An 18,666-nucleotide genomic window follows, 5' to 3' on the forward strand; every position below is an offset into this window, starting at 1 on the left:
TCGGTAGCACAGGCACCGCACGGCGCCATATTAGATAGACTACAGCTGGGGACGAAGTCCGGGAGAGGGGAGTACTGCTGTACGTGTACAGGGTCAACAGGCCGCAGTGGACAGTTTTAACAACACTCTGGGTCGCTGCTGTATGGTTGTCAAGTAATTGTGTGAAAACATCTCGGGCTGCGTCGTCCGAGGCGTGTTGTATTCGTGGCTGTTTCGCTAGTTCGCCGGCAGACATGACTTCCTTGACTCAGAGGAGCTCGGGCCTCGTGCAGAGGCGGACCGAAGCCTCGCGCAACGCCGCCGACAGAGACCGTCCGTCCGACCAGGAGGACCTGGAGCACCGGCGAGGAGACGAGCAGGACGACGACGATGCCGGAGACTCCAAAGAAACGCGTCTCACCCTGATGGAAGAGGTGCTGCTGTTAGGGCTGAAGGACCGAGAGGTAAAGGCAGACACTCACGGCTAAAATAAACATTAACGGTAGACGATGGGATGTCACCCAAGCTAACATTAGCTTTAGCCCGCATAGCTTCAGTTAGCATGCTTCTCACAACAACAACGGGCCTCAGCGCTGCACCCCATGTTATTTACGTTTATTTTAACGAGTTTAGCGATGTCAGTAAACAATATTTTACATTAAATCAACAGCGGTGGTTCGTAAATATGCTACCGACTCGTGATAGGGATTTTGTGATGTTTGTACATATGATTTGTGAGTTGTCAGGATACATGTCCCTTTATGCAACATAATCATTGCAAGTCGTGTTTTCTTGAACCATAAAAATTGGTGGTTGCCTTTTTTTCTTATGACCAGCGTTCCAGTTTGAGCTTCAGTGTTTGCTGTGGTGTGCCACGGCTGACGTCAGAAACGCACAGTAGAAAAACAATTGGTCAACAACTAACAGCTCAAACTACAGGGACTACAGACATGTATACAAACGCTACGCAGTCTTTGGTCTAATAATTTGGTTCATGTTGTTTGACTAATTCAAATAATTGACCGCATTCCAGGAACATGATCAATCTTCAGTATCAAAAATGATCAATCTCTCCAGATTGAAAAATAAAAAACAGATTGTTGATGTAGTCAGCTGTTGAATCATGTGAAAGCCAGGGGCTTCCCATCACACCTTGGGGCTCCACAGTCCTGGAGAGAGGTGACACTTTTCTCCAAAAACTGCAGCAGCCTTCATCTCCTAAGGTTAAGGTTACCAGTGTATGCATGACACCAGGGCACATCATGATCAAGTTGGGCAGAAATCTTAACAGTGATATGTTGTGCACTATTGATTATTACTATTGATTATTGATTGTCAAGGAGTTGCAGGTATTACTAATTTAAGTGCAGTACGGAGAAGTTTTGCACATGTGCTTGACCAGTCTTGGCATGATTATGGTACTTAACCACCAGTCATAGAATAGAATAGAATATACATTGTTAATCCCTTCGGGAAGGTCCCTCGGGTAACCACTGTCAAAAGTAATTTAGTGACATTAAGAATGACACATTATATGTTTAGTTATTTAGGTTCTGAGGTGTATTGACCAAGACCTTGTAAGAGTAGTTTGCCTAGGGTTGTGTTGTGTTATGTCAGAAGTACAGACATGAGTACTTTGTGTTCTGGTTGGTTTCATTTACACAGTAGGATGAGTCTGTGATTGAGTGATCCTGGTAAATGCGATCTAATTTCCCCGTTGTTGGTTATGGCTATTTTTGACACACAAGCAAGCTCTTTTCTCAACCAAGGATGATGGTGTGATATGCTATTATCACTGGTTGTCAGAACAGCTTACACTTCATTCAGACCCTGGCTAATGGATGATAGTGGTTCATGTTAGGCTAGCAATACAGAGAACACTGGAGTAAGATACCTGCCTTTCTAAAGCAGTCAAAACACTGAACTACTTGTGGTTCATGAGCTTGCTGCTTTTGCCTCCCTTATACTCAGTTTTCCATAATTTTTAATGTATTCCTCTGCCAGCCCTAACTGGAGAGCACAGACTGCAATTTTGCTATGATCGCAGATGTTATCTGCTGATGCTGGCAGCTTCTGTCATCTTTAGAGTATGGCTAAAAGTTTAATTTGGGAAAAACAATGGTCCCTTTCATACAGAGATTGTCCTCTATCACGATTAATGAGACCCCATATTTGTCCTGCTTTTTTCTTACTTTTAAATAACAAAGTATGCATACTGCTGCCTTTGTGTACACTTTCAAAAATTAATGCCAGCGTTGCAAAATCAGAGGTGTGTTCTTAACTACTCTGCCAGCTTGCCCTTCCACACTGTGGTTGATTTGGCGCTACAAGTACCGCCACTGCCTGAAAGGCCCAACAGTTTTGCCGTGAATAAGTTGTGTAAAAGGGGCTGGTGTTACAGAAATACTAGCTGTAGAATGATTTACACAAACCACACACTATAGACTAATGCCATCATGATAAGTTTATGTTTACACACTTCTGATGCCAAATGTGTTGCCATAATTTTACCTGAATGGAAAGGATGCTGAAAATACCTGTGACCTGTAATTTAGTCTTTAACTTCTTGTAGTACTCCTTTTGTAATGGAATGTTAACTCATGGAAACAACTGGACTCTGTTTATGTGTTTATGATACAGGGTTACACCTCATTCTGGAATGACTGCATTTCATCAGGGTTGCGAGGGTGCATGCTGATTGAACTGGCCCTGCGAGGACGCCTTCAACTGGAGGCTTGTGGCATGAGGAGAAAAGGTCTACTGAGCAGGAAGGTAGAAAATGTTTCTTTTCTACAAAGTACTTGATCCTGCTGTGCAGTGAAAGGGAATTGTCAAATTTGCATGTGATAAAAATGTTTACAAGTTATTGCATGTATGTGCTTAAACAGCTGTATAATGATACAATCTTGTAACATCAATTAATTTTTCAGGTTATCTGTAAGTCAGACGCTCCAACAGGTGATGTGCTCCTAGATGAAGCTTTAAAACACATCAAAGACACCCAACCACCTGAGACTGTGCAGAGCTGGATTGAACTGCTCAGTGGTGAGTGCAACTACTTCACTGGGTCCACAACACCCCACACTGGTAGTTTAGTTTAGTTTCATAGGTACCCAGGTATTTAGTTTTTAACAAAAGGCATCTCCATTTTGGCTTCATTTTTATTAAATAACCAATGATGATAATGGAGTCATGTATTGTTTATCTTTCCTTATTTATTTGTTACTTCTATTTGTCACATTTTCACGCAAATATCTGTACTTTCCACTAATTACATTTTGACAGGCTTTTTACTCGGATGCGGGTCGATCGCGTGCCGTTTAGAAAATGTTTTTATGTTAGTCTATCGTCTATCTTCACAGTGCTCCAAAGATCTTCTATGACACAGATGTCTCCTGATCGCTTGCCTCATTGCGTGTTTGTGTATATGTAGTAGCATGAATGAGAGCTCTTACCGTTAATACAAGATCTTAAACAAGTTTTTGGGCTAACAAACCGGACAGACAGCTGAATGCTGCGGGCCGAGAGAAACATAACTGTACTGCCAGACTGAGTTAGAGTCTAGATGTGGATGAAGACTGAAGGTGTCATTCCGCGCTGTTTTTTTATAATGTCAATTCAATAATGATGCCAGTACTGGTTCATCAGTTAGCTTTTGTCTGCTAACATAAGTCAATTTATTAATGATGGGCTGATTAACATCAACTACGTAACTAACTCACTAAAGTAGGAAAAACTTTCCTTACCGTCGGCTAGTTTTGAGTTAAAACACACAGTAAAAATTGAGAATGCTTATTTTTTATTTTATTGCCTTTTATTATCATCCATTTAGCAGCCTCTCTCTTCACTTAATACCTACAGCCAGCCCCAGTGTTGGAACTGATGGCATGAAACTGTCTAACAAACCTAGTGGCTAAATTTGGTGGCTTTTGATATTTATTGAGCATATTGAATAATAAAATATGATAGGAAGGCTGCGCCAGTGTTCCACTTCAATGTTGTTACATCTCTAGTCCTCACAGATTCATGCTACTTAAGCAGCTAAGCTTGGGAATGCTTTTACATTTTAAAAAAGTGTGTTTAAAAACATGCCTTACAATATCTAGGCGTATGGCTGGTCATCATATCTTCTTCACTGTAACATTTGTTGATGGCACTCAGTACTACAGTTCACTTCGCTTTCAATGTGACTTTTTTGAATAGTCACTTTGTACTTTTATACTTTAAAGTATTTTTCAAACCCTATACTTCTGTACTTTAACTTAGTAGAAATGTTGTGTCAGTACAGTACAGTACAGTACGTGAGTTTTTAAACTCCTGTATCTAGACTTCCACTTAAGTAATAAATGTGTGTACTTTTGACACCACTGCTTATTATAGATGTGCATCAGCATGTCTTCTTCTCATGACAGCATTGACTGTTTTTATTGGCTCATCTGTAGGAGAGACGTGGAACCCCTTGAAACTTCATTATCAGCTGAGAAACGTTCGCGAGCGGCTGGCCAAAAACTTGGTGGAAAAAGGTGTCCTCACTACTGAGAAGCAGAACTTCTTGCTTTTTGATATGACCACACATCCACTGACCAACAACAACATCAAGCAGCGGCTCATCAAGAAGGTCCAGGAGGCCGTTCTGGACAAGTGGGTGAATGACCCACATAGAATGGACAAACGGCTGCTTGCGCTTATCTTCTTAGCCCATTCCTCTGATGTCCTGGAAAATGCCTTTGCCCCACTGCTAGATGACCAATACGACCTGGCCATGAAGAGAGTGCGGCAGCTGCTGGAACTGGAGCCGGAGGGGGAGAGCATGAAGGCCAACTCGAACGAGCTCTTATGGGCTGTGGTGGCTGCTTTTACTAAATGAAGCTCCCATAAAGAGGACAGCAAGCAGTTGTGGCATTTAAGTGGCATTGTACTTTGGGGTAGGATTCAGAGTACTAACCCCAACACTGGGGCTTGACTGACTTATGGTTCACCCCTGCCTGGACTTTTGGAATGAGCTGCCATCTATTCATGTCCCTTTTTCTCTTGCATTTCTTTTCCTTCCAGGTAATTCTCCTCATTGATCATGACCCTGTTCGTCCCCCATCATTTCTCTGTTAAAATACCTCTCATGGAACTTGAAATGAAGTGATTAATGTTGGTGGGACAGAAATATGTCGATTCATATCTTCTTTCTTTTCTGTTGGGTTCATCTTTGAAATGGTTTCTTTAAGAGACAGTAGTGGTTGCTCACGGTAACAATAGCAGCGTATAAATCTTTGTAGAGAGCAGTAATGGGGAACAGGAATGAAAGGTCAGCTGATGATCTTGTCTACAGAACCGATGACTTGGCGTCACATCATTATTTTACTTTCATATCAATTCCTGAGAGAAGACTAATGTGGCGAGATCTTTTACATACAACATTTTGCTCACCCCATCTCTCCATTCATTGTATACAGCTGCTTATACTGTGCAGGGACACTGAGGAAAAGTGCCCCAGCTTACTTAGAGGATACAGTGTTACAGTGCTAACATACACACAGCAGTTTAGAGGTCGCAGTTCACCTGATTTTCATGTCTTTGGAGAGAATTCTGCAAAGGTGAAAAAAAATCCAAGCTCCCTTAAGATGGGCCCCAGCTGCCAGCTACATTTACTCTGATGAATGTCTTGCTGAGGTGATGGTGTTCAACGCTCAGTGCTGCCCAACATTCCATCCCGTCAGGACCTGAAGGTGTGAAAATAGTTAATTGTTGCAACTGAATGGCAAAATTAAAAGGAAAGGAGGATGGACTTTTTTTTACCCTGTTAAAGATTTTGGAGAACTTTTAAATGAAAAGCCAAAACCTCAGTAACCTTTAGGATGATATTTTAAAATGGAGCAAGATCTGCAACTGTTTGAATGGTGCAACTGAATTCAAAAGTATGATGTAAAAAAAAACAAATACATCCACTTTTAAGTCTGTGAATTCAGCCCATCCTTGAAATGCCCTCTGACCAGTTTATTTTATATTTTTTCATTTATAATACAATAACAGCTTGGAGGAGTGTGGCTGCACTGTCCAATATGTGCATGTGTGATAAAAGCAGCAGTTTAAAGCAAACCTGTTAGTCTGAGCACACTATCAGGATTTCTCGTCATATTGTGTTTGCTAAAATCCCCAGCACATCTGATAGTTGTGTAAAAGTGCATGGATCAAACTGAAGTATTTCATTGGCATCATCCAATGCAGGAAAGTTGACTCAATCGACGTCTGTTACTTTTCTTGGCAAAGAATCAAATAGAGATATATTTTGCTTCACTAATTCCTAGATTTGAATATTATAAAATATTTCAAGGGGGATTAACCTTCAGAACCCCAAGTTTTGCACCTCTATTCATGGCAAAAAAAGTAAGATATTAATCAGAAAGGGAAAACAGAAGTTGAATGTCTTTTATTAGATTATTGATTTTTACAAAATCACAGTTTTTAGTTAAGATTTGGTCAAACCATGGGTCACATAAGTGATTTAGGTTTTACAGTTTGATTTTTTTTTTGCATTTGGGGTTCTGGGGGTTAAAGCAGAGTGCATTTCTACATAACATCTTCTGAATTTGTTTACTGCTTGGTTTGGAAATAATAAAAGGCCATCACAAGATGAATCTCAATTTTAAAACTTCTCCTGTGTTGGAGTCACTTTAAAACAAACTAAATCAGACAAACTCCTTTTGAGTAATGTTGTTGACCGGCTAGCTCACACTGGTTGGCTTGGTTAAAGTGAGTTGTGTATTGCCCCTGCTTCCGGTCTCTTACACTGAGCTGGGCTAGCATATCATTGGCTGTGACTGTGGGTACGATGCATTTCCTAAAAAGCTTTAATGTGCAGCTACCTGTGAGTACTCTCAAACTAAAAACCTGTTGTGTTTAATAAAGTTGCAAATCAGATGGATTATCTATCACACACCAAAGTCTAATCAGAGGAATCAAAAGATGGACTCGCATTACACCTGTTGATGTATGTAACTGTGTATTGGTATCAGGCAAAATGCCAGTTTGTCAAAATTGTTTTTCAGATTCTGTCATGTTGAGCTGCAGTCTTTCAAAGTGTATGAAACGTTCAAAAAATCATTTCCAACATGAACCACATTGCTCTTAATTTCATGTTGCCTAAACTTTTGTTTTCATGTTTGTTCAACTGTTTTCTGTCTTAACACAGTTTTTACTACTTAACCTCTTGAATCTTGTGAAAGAAAGCCTTCTGATACTGTATGTAGCAAAGGGCTGGGGGTGATTGAGTAGTGATTGTGGGAGAAAAGGTGGTCAAGAGTTTTATGCATCAGAAACTCAAGTTTCAGAATGAATAAGAAATTATGTTATCTAAATAAAGGGACCTCTCATCTGTGCACTTTGTTCCATCCTAGAAAATAAACCAAGAGCTTGGAAGTGCCTGATCAAACAGCGAATTTTAACTTTTGTTTGAAACGTGGACCTTGAACACAACTTCTCTGTGATTTACAATGACTCAGGTTTAATTGCTCACCAAATTCCGGTGGTAGTTAATACTAGATTCTGACCTTTATTGGATAACAATGACCTTCCTGTGAACAGAATATCTGTAGAATACAAACTTTTTTAGAATAATACAAACAATCTTTCAGTAGAGTAGAGCACAGTTTAGCATGCAGCTGTGCAGCAAACAGTCATAAAGGCTGATGATGCAGCAGACAGCCCAGCTACAATCATATTAGCATTGAAGGACGGAAAAATGGTGATACTCTGCTGCTGCATATGATTACATGAAATATATATTTTCTAGAATTAGTGATTGTAAAAATGTATGTATGTGTGTCATATATATATATATATATATATATATATATATATATATATATATAAACAATAATGCAATAGGAATGATTACACAAGGACAATGCTGATCAGAAAAAAAATGAAGAATCCTTCATTCAATTCCTTTGACTCTCAGCTCATCTTGAACTCGCTTCAGGTAATCTGAATCTGGGTATCCATAGCTGCAAAAACAGATGTCAGTCAGTTCATATACTCTTTTCATACAGCCTGCTTTGTGAATCAACAGAAAATGAGTGATCAGTGTAATGCTGTCTTACTGAGTGGGTCCTCCGTGTGTTGTGGTTTTGTGGTGTATATCATTCCATGTAACCATGTTGTTCCTGCCGCTGGTGGTGGACCGACCGATGGTGAAGATGAGCCTCTGATCAAAGGCTCGCTTTAGCAGGTTCAGGATCATCCTGCCTTCTGAGGAGTCTGGGAGGTAGGCGGTCCGGAATACACCTTCATATGGCTGTCCGGGGTTTGGGTGCTCCTCCTGAGGACGCAGGAGAGATTTGTCAAACCAGAAGACATGTTTTTGATTTTGTTTGTATCCTAGCATTAACCATAGAATTACTCTACATTTTTTACATACAAAATATGCCATGTCCCATCATTGACCTATTTGTATTTATCTTACCTTTTGAATGCCACTGGGAATGTGATATTCGATTATTATTGTTCCATAATTCTTATATCCCGGCAAAGATGAGGAATGTGTGGTGACTTTCATTGTTCCCCCCTCAGGCTGGGTACCTGTTAAAGTGCCGTACAACTGTCCACAGGTCGGGCACACCGGCTTGTATTCAAAAGCTCTTTTTAGACAGTCTCTGCAGAATGAATGCTTACACCGCAGGGTCTTCTTCTCTTTTTCTGCTATCGGTTCCATGCAGATCGGACATGAATCTTCAGGATCCTTGCTGTGTGTGGGTGAAGGAGCTTTGCTTCCGCTGTATGGCATGTCAGCTTGCACTCTGTTACCTGAATCCCGTGCTTTCTCTGAGAGAAGCTGCTTTAGGTTAAAAATGTGTGCAAAAGGTCCTGTGACTGTAAACTCATGCTTGTTGTTGCTAGGTTTAAAGAGGATGTGTGGAAACATTTCCTTCAGGTCTGCTTGGTCATGTGACCTCAAACTCACAGATGTAACCTGCAGGTCAGAGGCAGTTCTCTGGTAGAATGTAATGAAGCGCTGCCGAACTAGGTCAGAATAAAGCCTGTCAGCAGTGGACAATGAGTCAGGGTGAGGTCTGAAAATCAGCTGCACTGTGCTTCCGGGTGCTGCTCTTGGGACAGGCTGTTTTTTAATCTCAATACTCTTCCCTTGTATTGTTTTAAGTTTATCTGCATATTTTTCCTCAATATACTCCATGACATCTGCAGATACATCCAAAGGGCTGACACGATGTGCATCTTGCTGACGGGTCCGTCCTCTTGTAGCAGTGCTGGAGTGATGCATTGTTGACTCCAGTTTGACAACGAGGTGCTTTAGCTGCTCAATGTTTCCCTTCACTTTATAACAGGAGCCTTTCCTCTCAGGGCTGTAAGAGGACAAAATCCCCTTCAATCTTCTGGGGTCTTCATAATTAGTTTCATCAATGACGAGGCTGATGTCTGTGATAAACTAACAGGACATGACAGATTCAGTTAGTTTTCATATCAACTCTTAATTCGGAGTAATATGTGCAGTTGCAGTTCTCTTTAGAAATTAGTTTAACATACTTTTTAACCTAAAAACTGCAGGGCCGACACCATGAACTGGATTTAAAACTGGTTTTAACACCATGAACTTTTTATTTCTAAACTACAGCTCTACAGGACCCAATTCATTCTTAGCGTTGCCTTAAATGCTACCACATAGCCTACATACATTTAAAAAATGTATCATAGCGAGTTTTGCGATTTATAAATTAACGCTCTTTTATTTTGAAGGTCCACGCCCAAACCGGAAGTTTTCTGTTTGTTGTTCCCATGGTTCTTCCCAACCGAACTCGGCGCCCTTTTCACTTTTCAAGTAAAATATGTTGGACTTTCTTTCTTTTGTAACCAATCTCAGTTTTATGTAAATCAAATAGCATCAATCAAGAATGTCACATGCTAACATTTCACACCACGACTTCACGACTTTCAAATATCTTCCTGCTTTCTTATCTCGGTAGTGTTTACCTCGGTGAATGCATTGTAGCTGTACATAAATGGAACATACCTCCATCCTGCACACTCTGAGCTGTAGTTTTCTTTAGCAATGGTCCGTTTGAAGCTGAGGCTCTGGCGCATGTGTCAAAAAGAAACAACACAAGCCTGAGCGAAAGCGCTTCAGTATCGAGGCTTGATTCGTTTGGACAGAGTCACGTGTGAAGACGTCACTGCCTCCATACCACCTGATTCAATGGTTTGAGGAAGTGAATTGTTGTGAATCGCTCATGCGTTATGTGTTAATTTACCCCCCCCAGTCAAAGCCATACATAAGAAATACATAACTCACAAGCAAAGGGAGACCACACGCACACGGTGTGGTCTCCCTTTGCTTGGAAAGTTTAGCAATCAAAAATATGTTTTATTCAAATAAACATAAAGGAAGAAAAAACATACATGTTCTAAGCACCACAGCGATAGATCAGACAGATTTGTCACATGAAGCTATTACCTCAACTCTGTAAATTGGGCAACCAAAATTAGGCAGTTTATTTCAACTTGTATATTTAAGCTGCTCTTCATACTTTTTGCCACCAGATGCCATCAGAGAGCAATGTGTTGAAAATCTTCCAGTAATGAGCCATTTTCGCTTCACTGCTTCAGAGAGCTTCATTTGGCCATCACTAGTTTTCTTACTGTTCTGTACACAGTGAAGAACTGAGCGACTACTTTGCTTTCACTTTCTGCAGGTCTCAGTTATATTAAAAGATTCCGAACTGGAGGCCACACCTGTCATTACACCATATGTTATGACTGGTATGTAGACTTCTTCTGTGACATGGTTGTCTGGAGACATATTAAAACAATATGCAACAACATGCTCCGCAGGGTTGGCAACATTTTATCATCGAGACTGAGTTGGTGAAACCACATAACCCAAATTTAGGTGTTAAGGAAATAAAAAAAGTCAAACTTTCATGCATGCATTGTTAAAAATGCTGTCATAGAAATATGATTGTTTTTGCATGTTTAGAAAAAAAACACAAGAGGTTTATATGAGGGGCCTTTTACTTAAAGTCTCCCAGCACCTTGTAAAGGTAGCGTCACTTCTCGCCTTGCAGTAAGAGGTATTGTCCAGTAGAGGTCACTGTAGCTCCACGCTGTGACTTTCCTCAGTGTCATGCTGTCCGTGGGTGAACAGCAGGGACGCTGCAGGCCTGCATGTGACCGTCCGGTCAACGCACAGTTGTCAAACACATTCTGTTTATTTAACACCGTGTTCTCTCACTAAATATATTATCACCTGCAGCTTTTCATGAATAGGAGTCACTGGCACAATAGAAATAGATGACTGGGTCTGCTGTCCTGGGCCCGCTCTGCAGAGCACGCAGACACTGCTATTAATACTCACACCAAGAACTGGTGGTAGGATGCTGGTGAAGATTCTATAAATAAAAAAAAAATGTGTGCATGTGTGGCTGTGCATGAGTGTGGCTTATATTCATATACAAAGGGGGAAAAATGAAAAACACATCAAGTCTTTTTCCTGTAGTTTGTGTGTGTGTGTGAGAGAGAGAATTTGTTTTTATCAATTCTGCTTTATAGGCAGGTTGTGGGGGAAAAGATAGAATACAATTATTGGATTCTTATTAAAAAAGTTAATAAACGTGAATAAAATATTAAATAATTTAATATTTTATTTAAAAATGTATTAGGTCGAAATAATTTAAATAATACATGTATCTCTGTTTTAAATGTACCATCGCCTTTAAATGTCGGAGAAAAACAATGCAGGCTGTGTATGACCCGCATTGATGCTCTCCTGTGTGAGCCGGGGTTCTCCCCCCAGTCTGTGGCATCAAAGCAGAGTGGGCTCCCACAGCAGTGAAAGTATCAAGCGGGTCGGATTGACGAGGTTTAGACATCTGTCAAATTCAGCCAATAGAATATACATTAGTAATATTGAAAAAAAACCGCTGTGAGCGCAGATTAAGTCTTTCTAATCTGATCACAAAGGTAGAATGGAAGCAAAACACGGCGTCCAAACCGTCATGGATAGCAACAGAAATATCACATTATTTCACTTATTCTAAAACAGAAGTGCACTGAACGTCAACGCGTTTCTATACCCGCTCTGCTGCCTGTCAAACATCATCATCCTCTGATGTGAAGGTCAGGCTGCGTCTCACTGCTGTCCCATGAAAAGCATGTCCATGTCCAGCGCTGGTCACTTCTCTGTTTCCAGGTCAGTAGACTGCTGCTGTGGCTGTACGTGTTGAGCCTGCAGGATCATGAAAACACGCCTGAAAAGAAGTCACCGTCAATTATCAGGCTGCAGCAGGTTTTTTTTAAGCTTTTCTTTCCTTCTGAAACAGAATCAGCAGCTCCCACACCGCGCTCTATTCTCAGACCTAACGCTGAGGTAACATGAAAGAGGCTACACGTCTCATATCATTAAATGAATCAGCAACAGATAAAAGTTAAACTGCAGAAAATTATAGAAAGTTTAAAAAAAATGACATAAAAAAATTTAATTTCGGATATTAAAGTGTGACCATAAAAAGAAGAAATGCACTAATTATTGTGGCGTTCATTTGCAGAGACAATAAATAAATACAACTTTCACCCTCTGTCAGATTCTTCTGGCCTCCAAACGAGCCTTATTGCAGTATTTTTACAATTTGTCGTGATGTGTTTGTGTCCTCCTATCAGAGCACAGCTGCTGGGTGAACTGTTCGGGTTGGCTCCTGCTGAGAATTTCAATTCAAAATTATTTAGCTGTACATAATTTCCTTAAATAAATGAATTATGTAGTGTTGTTATTCAGTGATATTGTGGCTCCTTCCTAAATTTTCTTTGTGTGACAGAAAAATCACTTCTTCCTTTTTCCAGTGGAATATAAGGACTGTAACATATGGCACAAGCAGGTACTGAATAAGATGCTGTGATGAATAATTACAGGACAGTTATAAATTAATTTGCTCACTTTGTTTGACTGTAAACCTTATATATATATATATATATATGCAGGTTATTTCTTCATCTAACCTGCAATATTAAGCTTATTCTAATTATTGATATAAATAAAGATTCTTGTATGTTGCAGTGGAAGCACTGTCTGCAGATGATTGTGTGTCAGTGTGTTATTCCACAGGCTGTTTATTTAGAAATATGAAGGAATAATGTAACCACAATCCTTCTTTCAGACATGCTGTTTTGAAGGAAAATGGAATTATTAATAGAGGGCTATGCTAGCAATTATGTAACAATAGTTTGTTTGTTTGTTTGTTGCCCGACATGTTGACTAACACGCTGCTGTTTGTTGCCACAGACAGCAGCCATTATCCTGAAGTGTGGCTGCTCTCTGTCACTCAACTGCTCATTAACTCATATTCATTGAGCAGTAATTGATGTTGTATGGTTATTTGTTTGCAGTGTGGGCTTCATGAGTGCTTGTGCATGTTTTTCAAACTTGGTGCCCTCCCACCAAAACATGGCAGCGCCACAATCACAAATCAGAGGGTGACATGTTTATAGCAGAGGCTGATTCCAGACCTGCTGCAGAAAGCTTACCACCTCTTTTTGAAACCTGCAGGAATATGTAGCAAAAAAAAATAAAAAAAAGTCTTATATGAGAATCTCAGTGGCTGCCGGGGCACGACTGTGTCTGATCGACAGCAGCTGGCAGGCAAACCTCCAGTAGGAGAGCAGAGGAGGTGCATCCTGAGTTTAGGATTGAGTGTGTGTTAGCAGCATGCAGTGCTGAGGACAGCAGCCTGCAAAGAAACCAGTTTTGATCTTTGTGCTGTAGCAGTAATCTACTCTGACTGCAAGTGAGGCTCAAACTCATCATCAACATCCAACAACCTGATATTGTCCAACTTATTGCCGATGCCTATTTTTTTGTTTCAGTTTACATGGTGAATGTCTTGCCAATAACATCATTTATTTATTTATTTTCCAATAAGAGCTGCTTCATGCAGAGTCAATGCTATTGGTCAATAAAACAATTAGATGTCTGCTGTGCCTCTTTAAAAATCAATTTTGGCAACAAAAACAAACAAAAAATATATCACTGCTTTTTTTGTAATTTGATTTTGCAGGGAATGAGTTGATCCCATGTGAAATGAATTCACTGACTCACTTGAAGTCGAGTCTTGTTAAGCACACATCTCCTCAGTCCTCACCTTGTATCTTCCTACCATTCATTTATTTTTTGTTTTCTGGACATCCCTGTCTGTAACTGCTGGTCATGGGGAATGTGGGACTCTCTGTCTCTATCGTCTGCTCTTTGCTGTCTAAAGAGCTGCCGGTCTGTGTGTTTGACTGAGGGCGGGGCTGAACCACACACACACACACACACACACACACACACACACACACACTGCAGGGAGGGGCAGTGTACAGGATGAAGTGGGCCCGTATTCACAAAATTCAGTAATGTAGCCTACATTTACAGGGCTGTGTTCTGGTGTCTGCAGGTGAGGATGTGTTTTTCCTGTACTTTAGAATGTTAGCACATTTATGGAAATCAGGACAGGTTTTCTCATGAACATGAATATCTTTAAAACTCTTTTGATATTATAAGGAGGAGTTATCACCTTCTGTGTTGCAGGAACTTGAGTCTGTTCGCCCTGAGTCAGTGTTCTGTGTTTGGGTCCAGCTTTAATGGCAATCCTCTGAGTTGGTTTTATTGATAAACTGGACCAGTCTCACAGGATCACATATAGATACATGGTCTGAAAGTATCACTTCAGTGAAGGTAGCTTTGTTGTTTTTAACATGCTTAAGCAACAAAGATGCTCCTTTCCAGGCAGGGAGTCATGTTGTTGCCATAGAAACCCCAGACATATCATTTTTTTAACCCTAACCAATGGGTTTTATTGTGTAGTTCTAATGTGTAAACCTAACCAAGAGAGTGCAAACAATCTGGTAACCCTGATTGTTTGTTCAACATACTAAAGAAAGAAGTGTAAGAGTAGTGTGAAAATAAGACCAAGAACACCTCTTTGATTATACCGTGTGTGCTAACCTCAAGTTTTTCTCAGCCAAGAAGACTCCAGAGTTTTGAAACTAAACAGACCTCTCACTACTTACTTCAGGTTTCTGTCCCCTAAAGAGAAGCCATTCTTCATGAGCACTAAGTCTGTGCCTGAAGAGACTTGAAGGCATCACTTAAAGGTGGCAAAATGACAATCTGACAGATGCTTTGTTTAGACTAGCAGCCTTTATGCACTGATATGCATTTCCTTAACAGGCAGAAGATACAGTTACTAATGGACCTCTGTCAGGTGACTGCTTTAGCAAGGGCCGGGGAGATAGTTACCATGGAAACAGGCATAAATTAAAGCCCTTAAACGAGCAGGAGGGTGTCCATATCCTTTATGCTCTACCTGCTTCCCCCTTTAAAAGGTACTGAATTTATGATGGTCTCACACAGGAAGTAACTTTTCAAACAACATGTGACGGTTTGGGCTGGGGTGGTGTATAAAGATGCCAAGATTGACTAATTGAGACAACAGCCAGTGGAGACCTTGAAGAAGGCCTCAAACATGGCACAGCACTCTCTGCTATTTTTCATCTCAACAAACACTGTGAAAGCTCAAGAGCCCCTTTGAATCCGCAACAGATAAAATCAGAAGTTTAGAGCACAGAGTAAATAGCTCTCATTATCAGTTCATGCTCCCTGCCAAAAGGGCAAACAGTGCTTTGTGCGAGAGAGGAGAACATTGTTTACATGAAGGCTGTCAGCCACTAATCATCTCCCTGCAGGATGCGTATGATTGATTGTGTGATAGTTGACAATGTCAAGTTTTTGTTCAGTCTCTCCACAAATGAACATCTGCTAACTGACTGTGGTAAAATACTTAATGGTGCATTACTGAATTTCAACAGCTCTCTTGGAAAATAGGCTGCATAAGATATAAAGCATTGAATTGTGTAGAGCTTTTTCACATTCTGACAAACCAGAAATCTAGATTATGTTCATTTTGTCAGTGCTTTGATTTCTTTGGGATTTATTCATGAATATTATCAGATTCAAAATTAATGGTTAGACTTGCTTGATGTAGGAGTTTGCCCTCCTACATCCTCATGCATGCTCACAAACTGCTGCACAAATCTGTCAGGATGCAAAATGTCTCATGAAGTTGCATTTCATTGAATGAATCGAACGCTCTGGTTCCTTTTGGCTTTCTTGTGGAAACCCAGCTCTGTGGCAGCATACTGCCAGCTTTGCAGGACAGAGGATATCTTCCAGGAGCTCTCTGCAATGAATTCATCAGCCCACAAAAGTTTGCTCAAAGAGTTGAACTGCACGCACGTGTAATGTGAGACGCAGCACTTCTCCTACCTTACAGGCAGCACCTTTATCAATCACCTGACTGACATTAGTCTACAGAATGCATAAACAGGTTCAGCCTGGTATATTGCTGTGGCTGTGTTGCCTTATAACTGCCGTGGGCAAAAAAAATAATATAAACCATTTGACTCAACAGTTATCATGTCTGTAAATTACAGCACAGAGCCCAACGACTGCTTTGTCTTTAATGCAGCTCACACGGATTTGCAGTCGTTCCTTACAAATCCTGCAAAGTGCAGTGAGACCCGCATGCTGATGTGACCTCAAAGTGAAGCATTATCATTTTAATTGTCTCAGAAATGTCAGGCTATTTTAAAGCTTTCCATCTTTAAATGATATCACATGAGGCACCTGCAGGGGCTCTGCTGGAGAGACCGTCTGAGCTGATCTGAACGTCAAAGATGGATGAAAGTCTGTCCTGCTCTTAGTGTTATCTTTATTTCTGCGAAGTGTATACGTAGCAGTTATGTTAAGTCAGAGCAAACCTCAGCCTCACTGTGGTTTGTCCTTCTATATAAGAGTGATTTGTTCAATTTCCACTTGTTGGTCAGAGCACGTTTGAACTATATTAATACACAGATCACCTGCTGACTAGATCAGACAGTTTATAGATTTTACTTTTTATATTTCTATCATATCAGTAAAAGTGATTTCCCAATAAATTGATATTTGTGTCACTGATTATAGTGTGGGCTTAAGGATAGCACAAGAACATGTTAAAACGTGTATTTGACCGTATATTTAGGCTTAATTTAATATTTTTGTATTAACATTATATTAACTATATAGGTAAGTTGATGATGATGATGATGATGATGATGATGATTTTAGTTAGGAAAAAGAAAAGAGGGAGTGGAAATATGTTTGTGGGCTTCTCTTTTCTAAAATATGAGATTCACAACAGTTCACCTCATCTGACTTTAAGTCAGCCACTCTAGCCCACACAAAGATAACTGCTGCTCACATGCAGACAGAAACCTTAGTTACACACAAGCACACAAAGACGACACTATCACTGACTGTGAGTCAGTCAGTGTTTGGCCTTGCATAGTTGTAATAACAAAGCACAACTCTAACCACGTTTAAATCACTCACTCACATAAGAATGAATTAGACGCTTGTATCCGCACAACTCACTCAGATGCAAGGATAACTTAACTCATAACCCAGCTTGTGTCTTTACAGAGGTTTCACTAGCACAAACACAAGGGAAACTTAGTTGCATGTCTGAAAACATGGTTAGGCAACAGTATGTTAAGAAATGATTATTAAAACTACATAAAAACTCAGCTAATTGTATTCAAATATAAAACAAGGTTTGAAAAAGTCTGGAATTCTGAAATTGGTAAACACTTGATGATGTCATAACTACATATTAAACAGAGTTTTTTTAGCAGTTTGATTTTTTTCTAATACCAGATGTGTATTTATATTTCTGGATACTGGGATGATGTACATTTTTCTTCATAATATAATAATATATTCTAGTATTTACTTTTGTAAATATGTAAAAAGGGCTGCCATGATGTGAACCTTTGGAAAATAAATGAAGGTGAGTCATAAAAACAACATAGTTGCACACAAAAATGTGATAGAAATAAATGCTTTTCTCCTGCATTTAATGCAGTGAAATGAAATTAGGATTCCAGAGTAACATCATGACAGCCAGAGTAGAATGTTTTACAGCTAAAAGTGGCCCCTCACTGGCTCCCCATCTTTGTTCTGCAGCTCTGACTTGTCCCAGCGAGTGAATAAGCTTGCCCTCAGTAGCAGTGAAGTCTGCTCCTGAGGAGGAGAAAGTAACCTTGGCTGGCCGCCCTCAGTCTTTCACATGGACATGTTGCTGTGATCCCTAACAGAGTAAGACACTGCATGCATTCAGCGGGGAGCTGAGCTTTTGATTTGGTTCATGGGGATCACTTCTAACTGCAGACAAGCATTAACACTGAGTGGGTCGTCATCTTTGACTTGATCAACCAATGATAGGGGAGCAGCGGTGCTCCGGCTTAAAAATGAGCTGAAGTAAAAAGGGTCTCTGTGCCACCAGCGCCAGGCTGAATCAAAATGTTGTCTTTTATTCCAAACCCATTAGCAACCTCCTGACACATGCTATAATAAAAATACACATTTATTTTGGTCAAAATGGGATGAAAACAGCACTTCAAAGCTCTTGGAGATTGAAGTAGCAATTTGGATGTTTCATTTTTTTCCCCTCTTTCATTGCATTGATGTGGTTTTGGTCATGAGGAGACCTATTCACAAAGCCCAGGATTGTCCATTCAGAAAGATGATTCTTTAATGAAGAGATATCATTTCTTCTATTAATGTACAGACTTCTGTGTGTGTGTGTGTATGTGTGTGTGTGTAGGATTCAGCCA

At 40.2% G+C, this 18,666-nt stretch overlaps 2 protein-coding genes across 2 annotated transcripts; one reads left to right on the forward strand and one right to left on the reverse strand.

Moving 5' to 3' along the window:
- The first annotated feature begins 19 nt into the window (after window positions 1-19).
- On the forward strand, window positions 20-7,347 carry golph3a (golgi phosphoprotein 3a). The gene is made up of 4 exons (XM_028414336.1): window positions 20-443; window positions 2,620-2,751; window positions 2,910-3,024; window positions 4,422-7,347. The coding sequence occupies exons 1-4, from the start codon at window positions 234-236 to the stop codon at window positions 4,844-4,846; spliced, it is 882 nt and encodes a 293-aa protein (XP_028270137.1). The 5' UTR covers window positions 20-233; the 3' UTR covers window positions 4,847-7,347.
- On the reverse strand, window positions 6,500-10,131 carry LOC114441414 (E3 ubiquitin-protein ligase DTX3L). The gene is made up of 4 exons (XM_028414335.1): window positions 9,998-10,131; window positions 8,435-9,415; window positions 8,073-8,290; window positions 6,500-7,976 (listed from the first exon to the last, which is right to left on the reverse strand). Exons 1-4 carry the CDS (start codon window positions 10,001-10,003, stop codon window positions 7,907-7,909), a joined length of 1,275 nt encoding a protein of 424 aa, XP_028270136.1. The 5' UTR covers window positions 10,004-10,131; the 3' UTR covers window positions 6,500-7,906.
- Between the last annotated feature and the right edge of the window lie 8,535 nt (window positions 10,132-18,666).

This window comes from Parambassis ranga, chromosome 9 (assembly GCF_900634625.1).
Source record: "Parambassis ranga chromosome 9, fParRan2.1, whole genome shotgun sequence".
In the NCBI taxonomy this organism is placed as follows: Eukaryota; Metazoa; Chordata; class Actinopteri; family Ambassidae; genus Parambassis; species Parambassis ranga.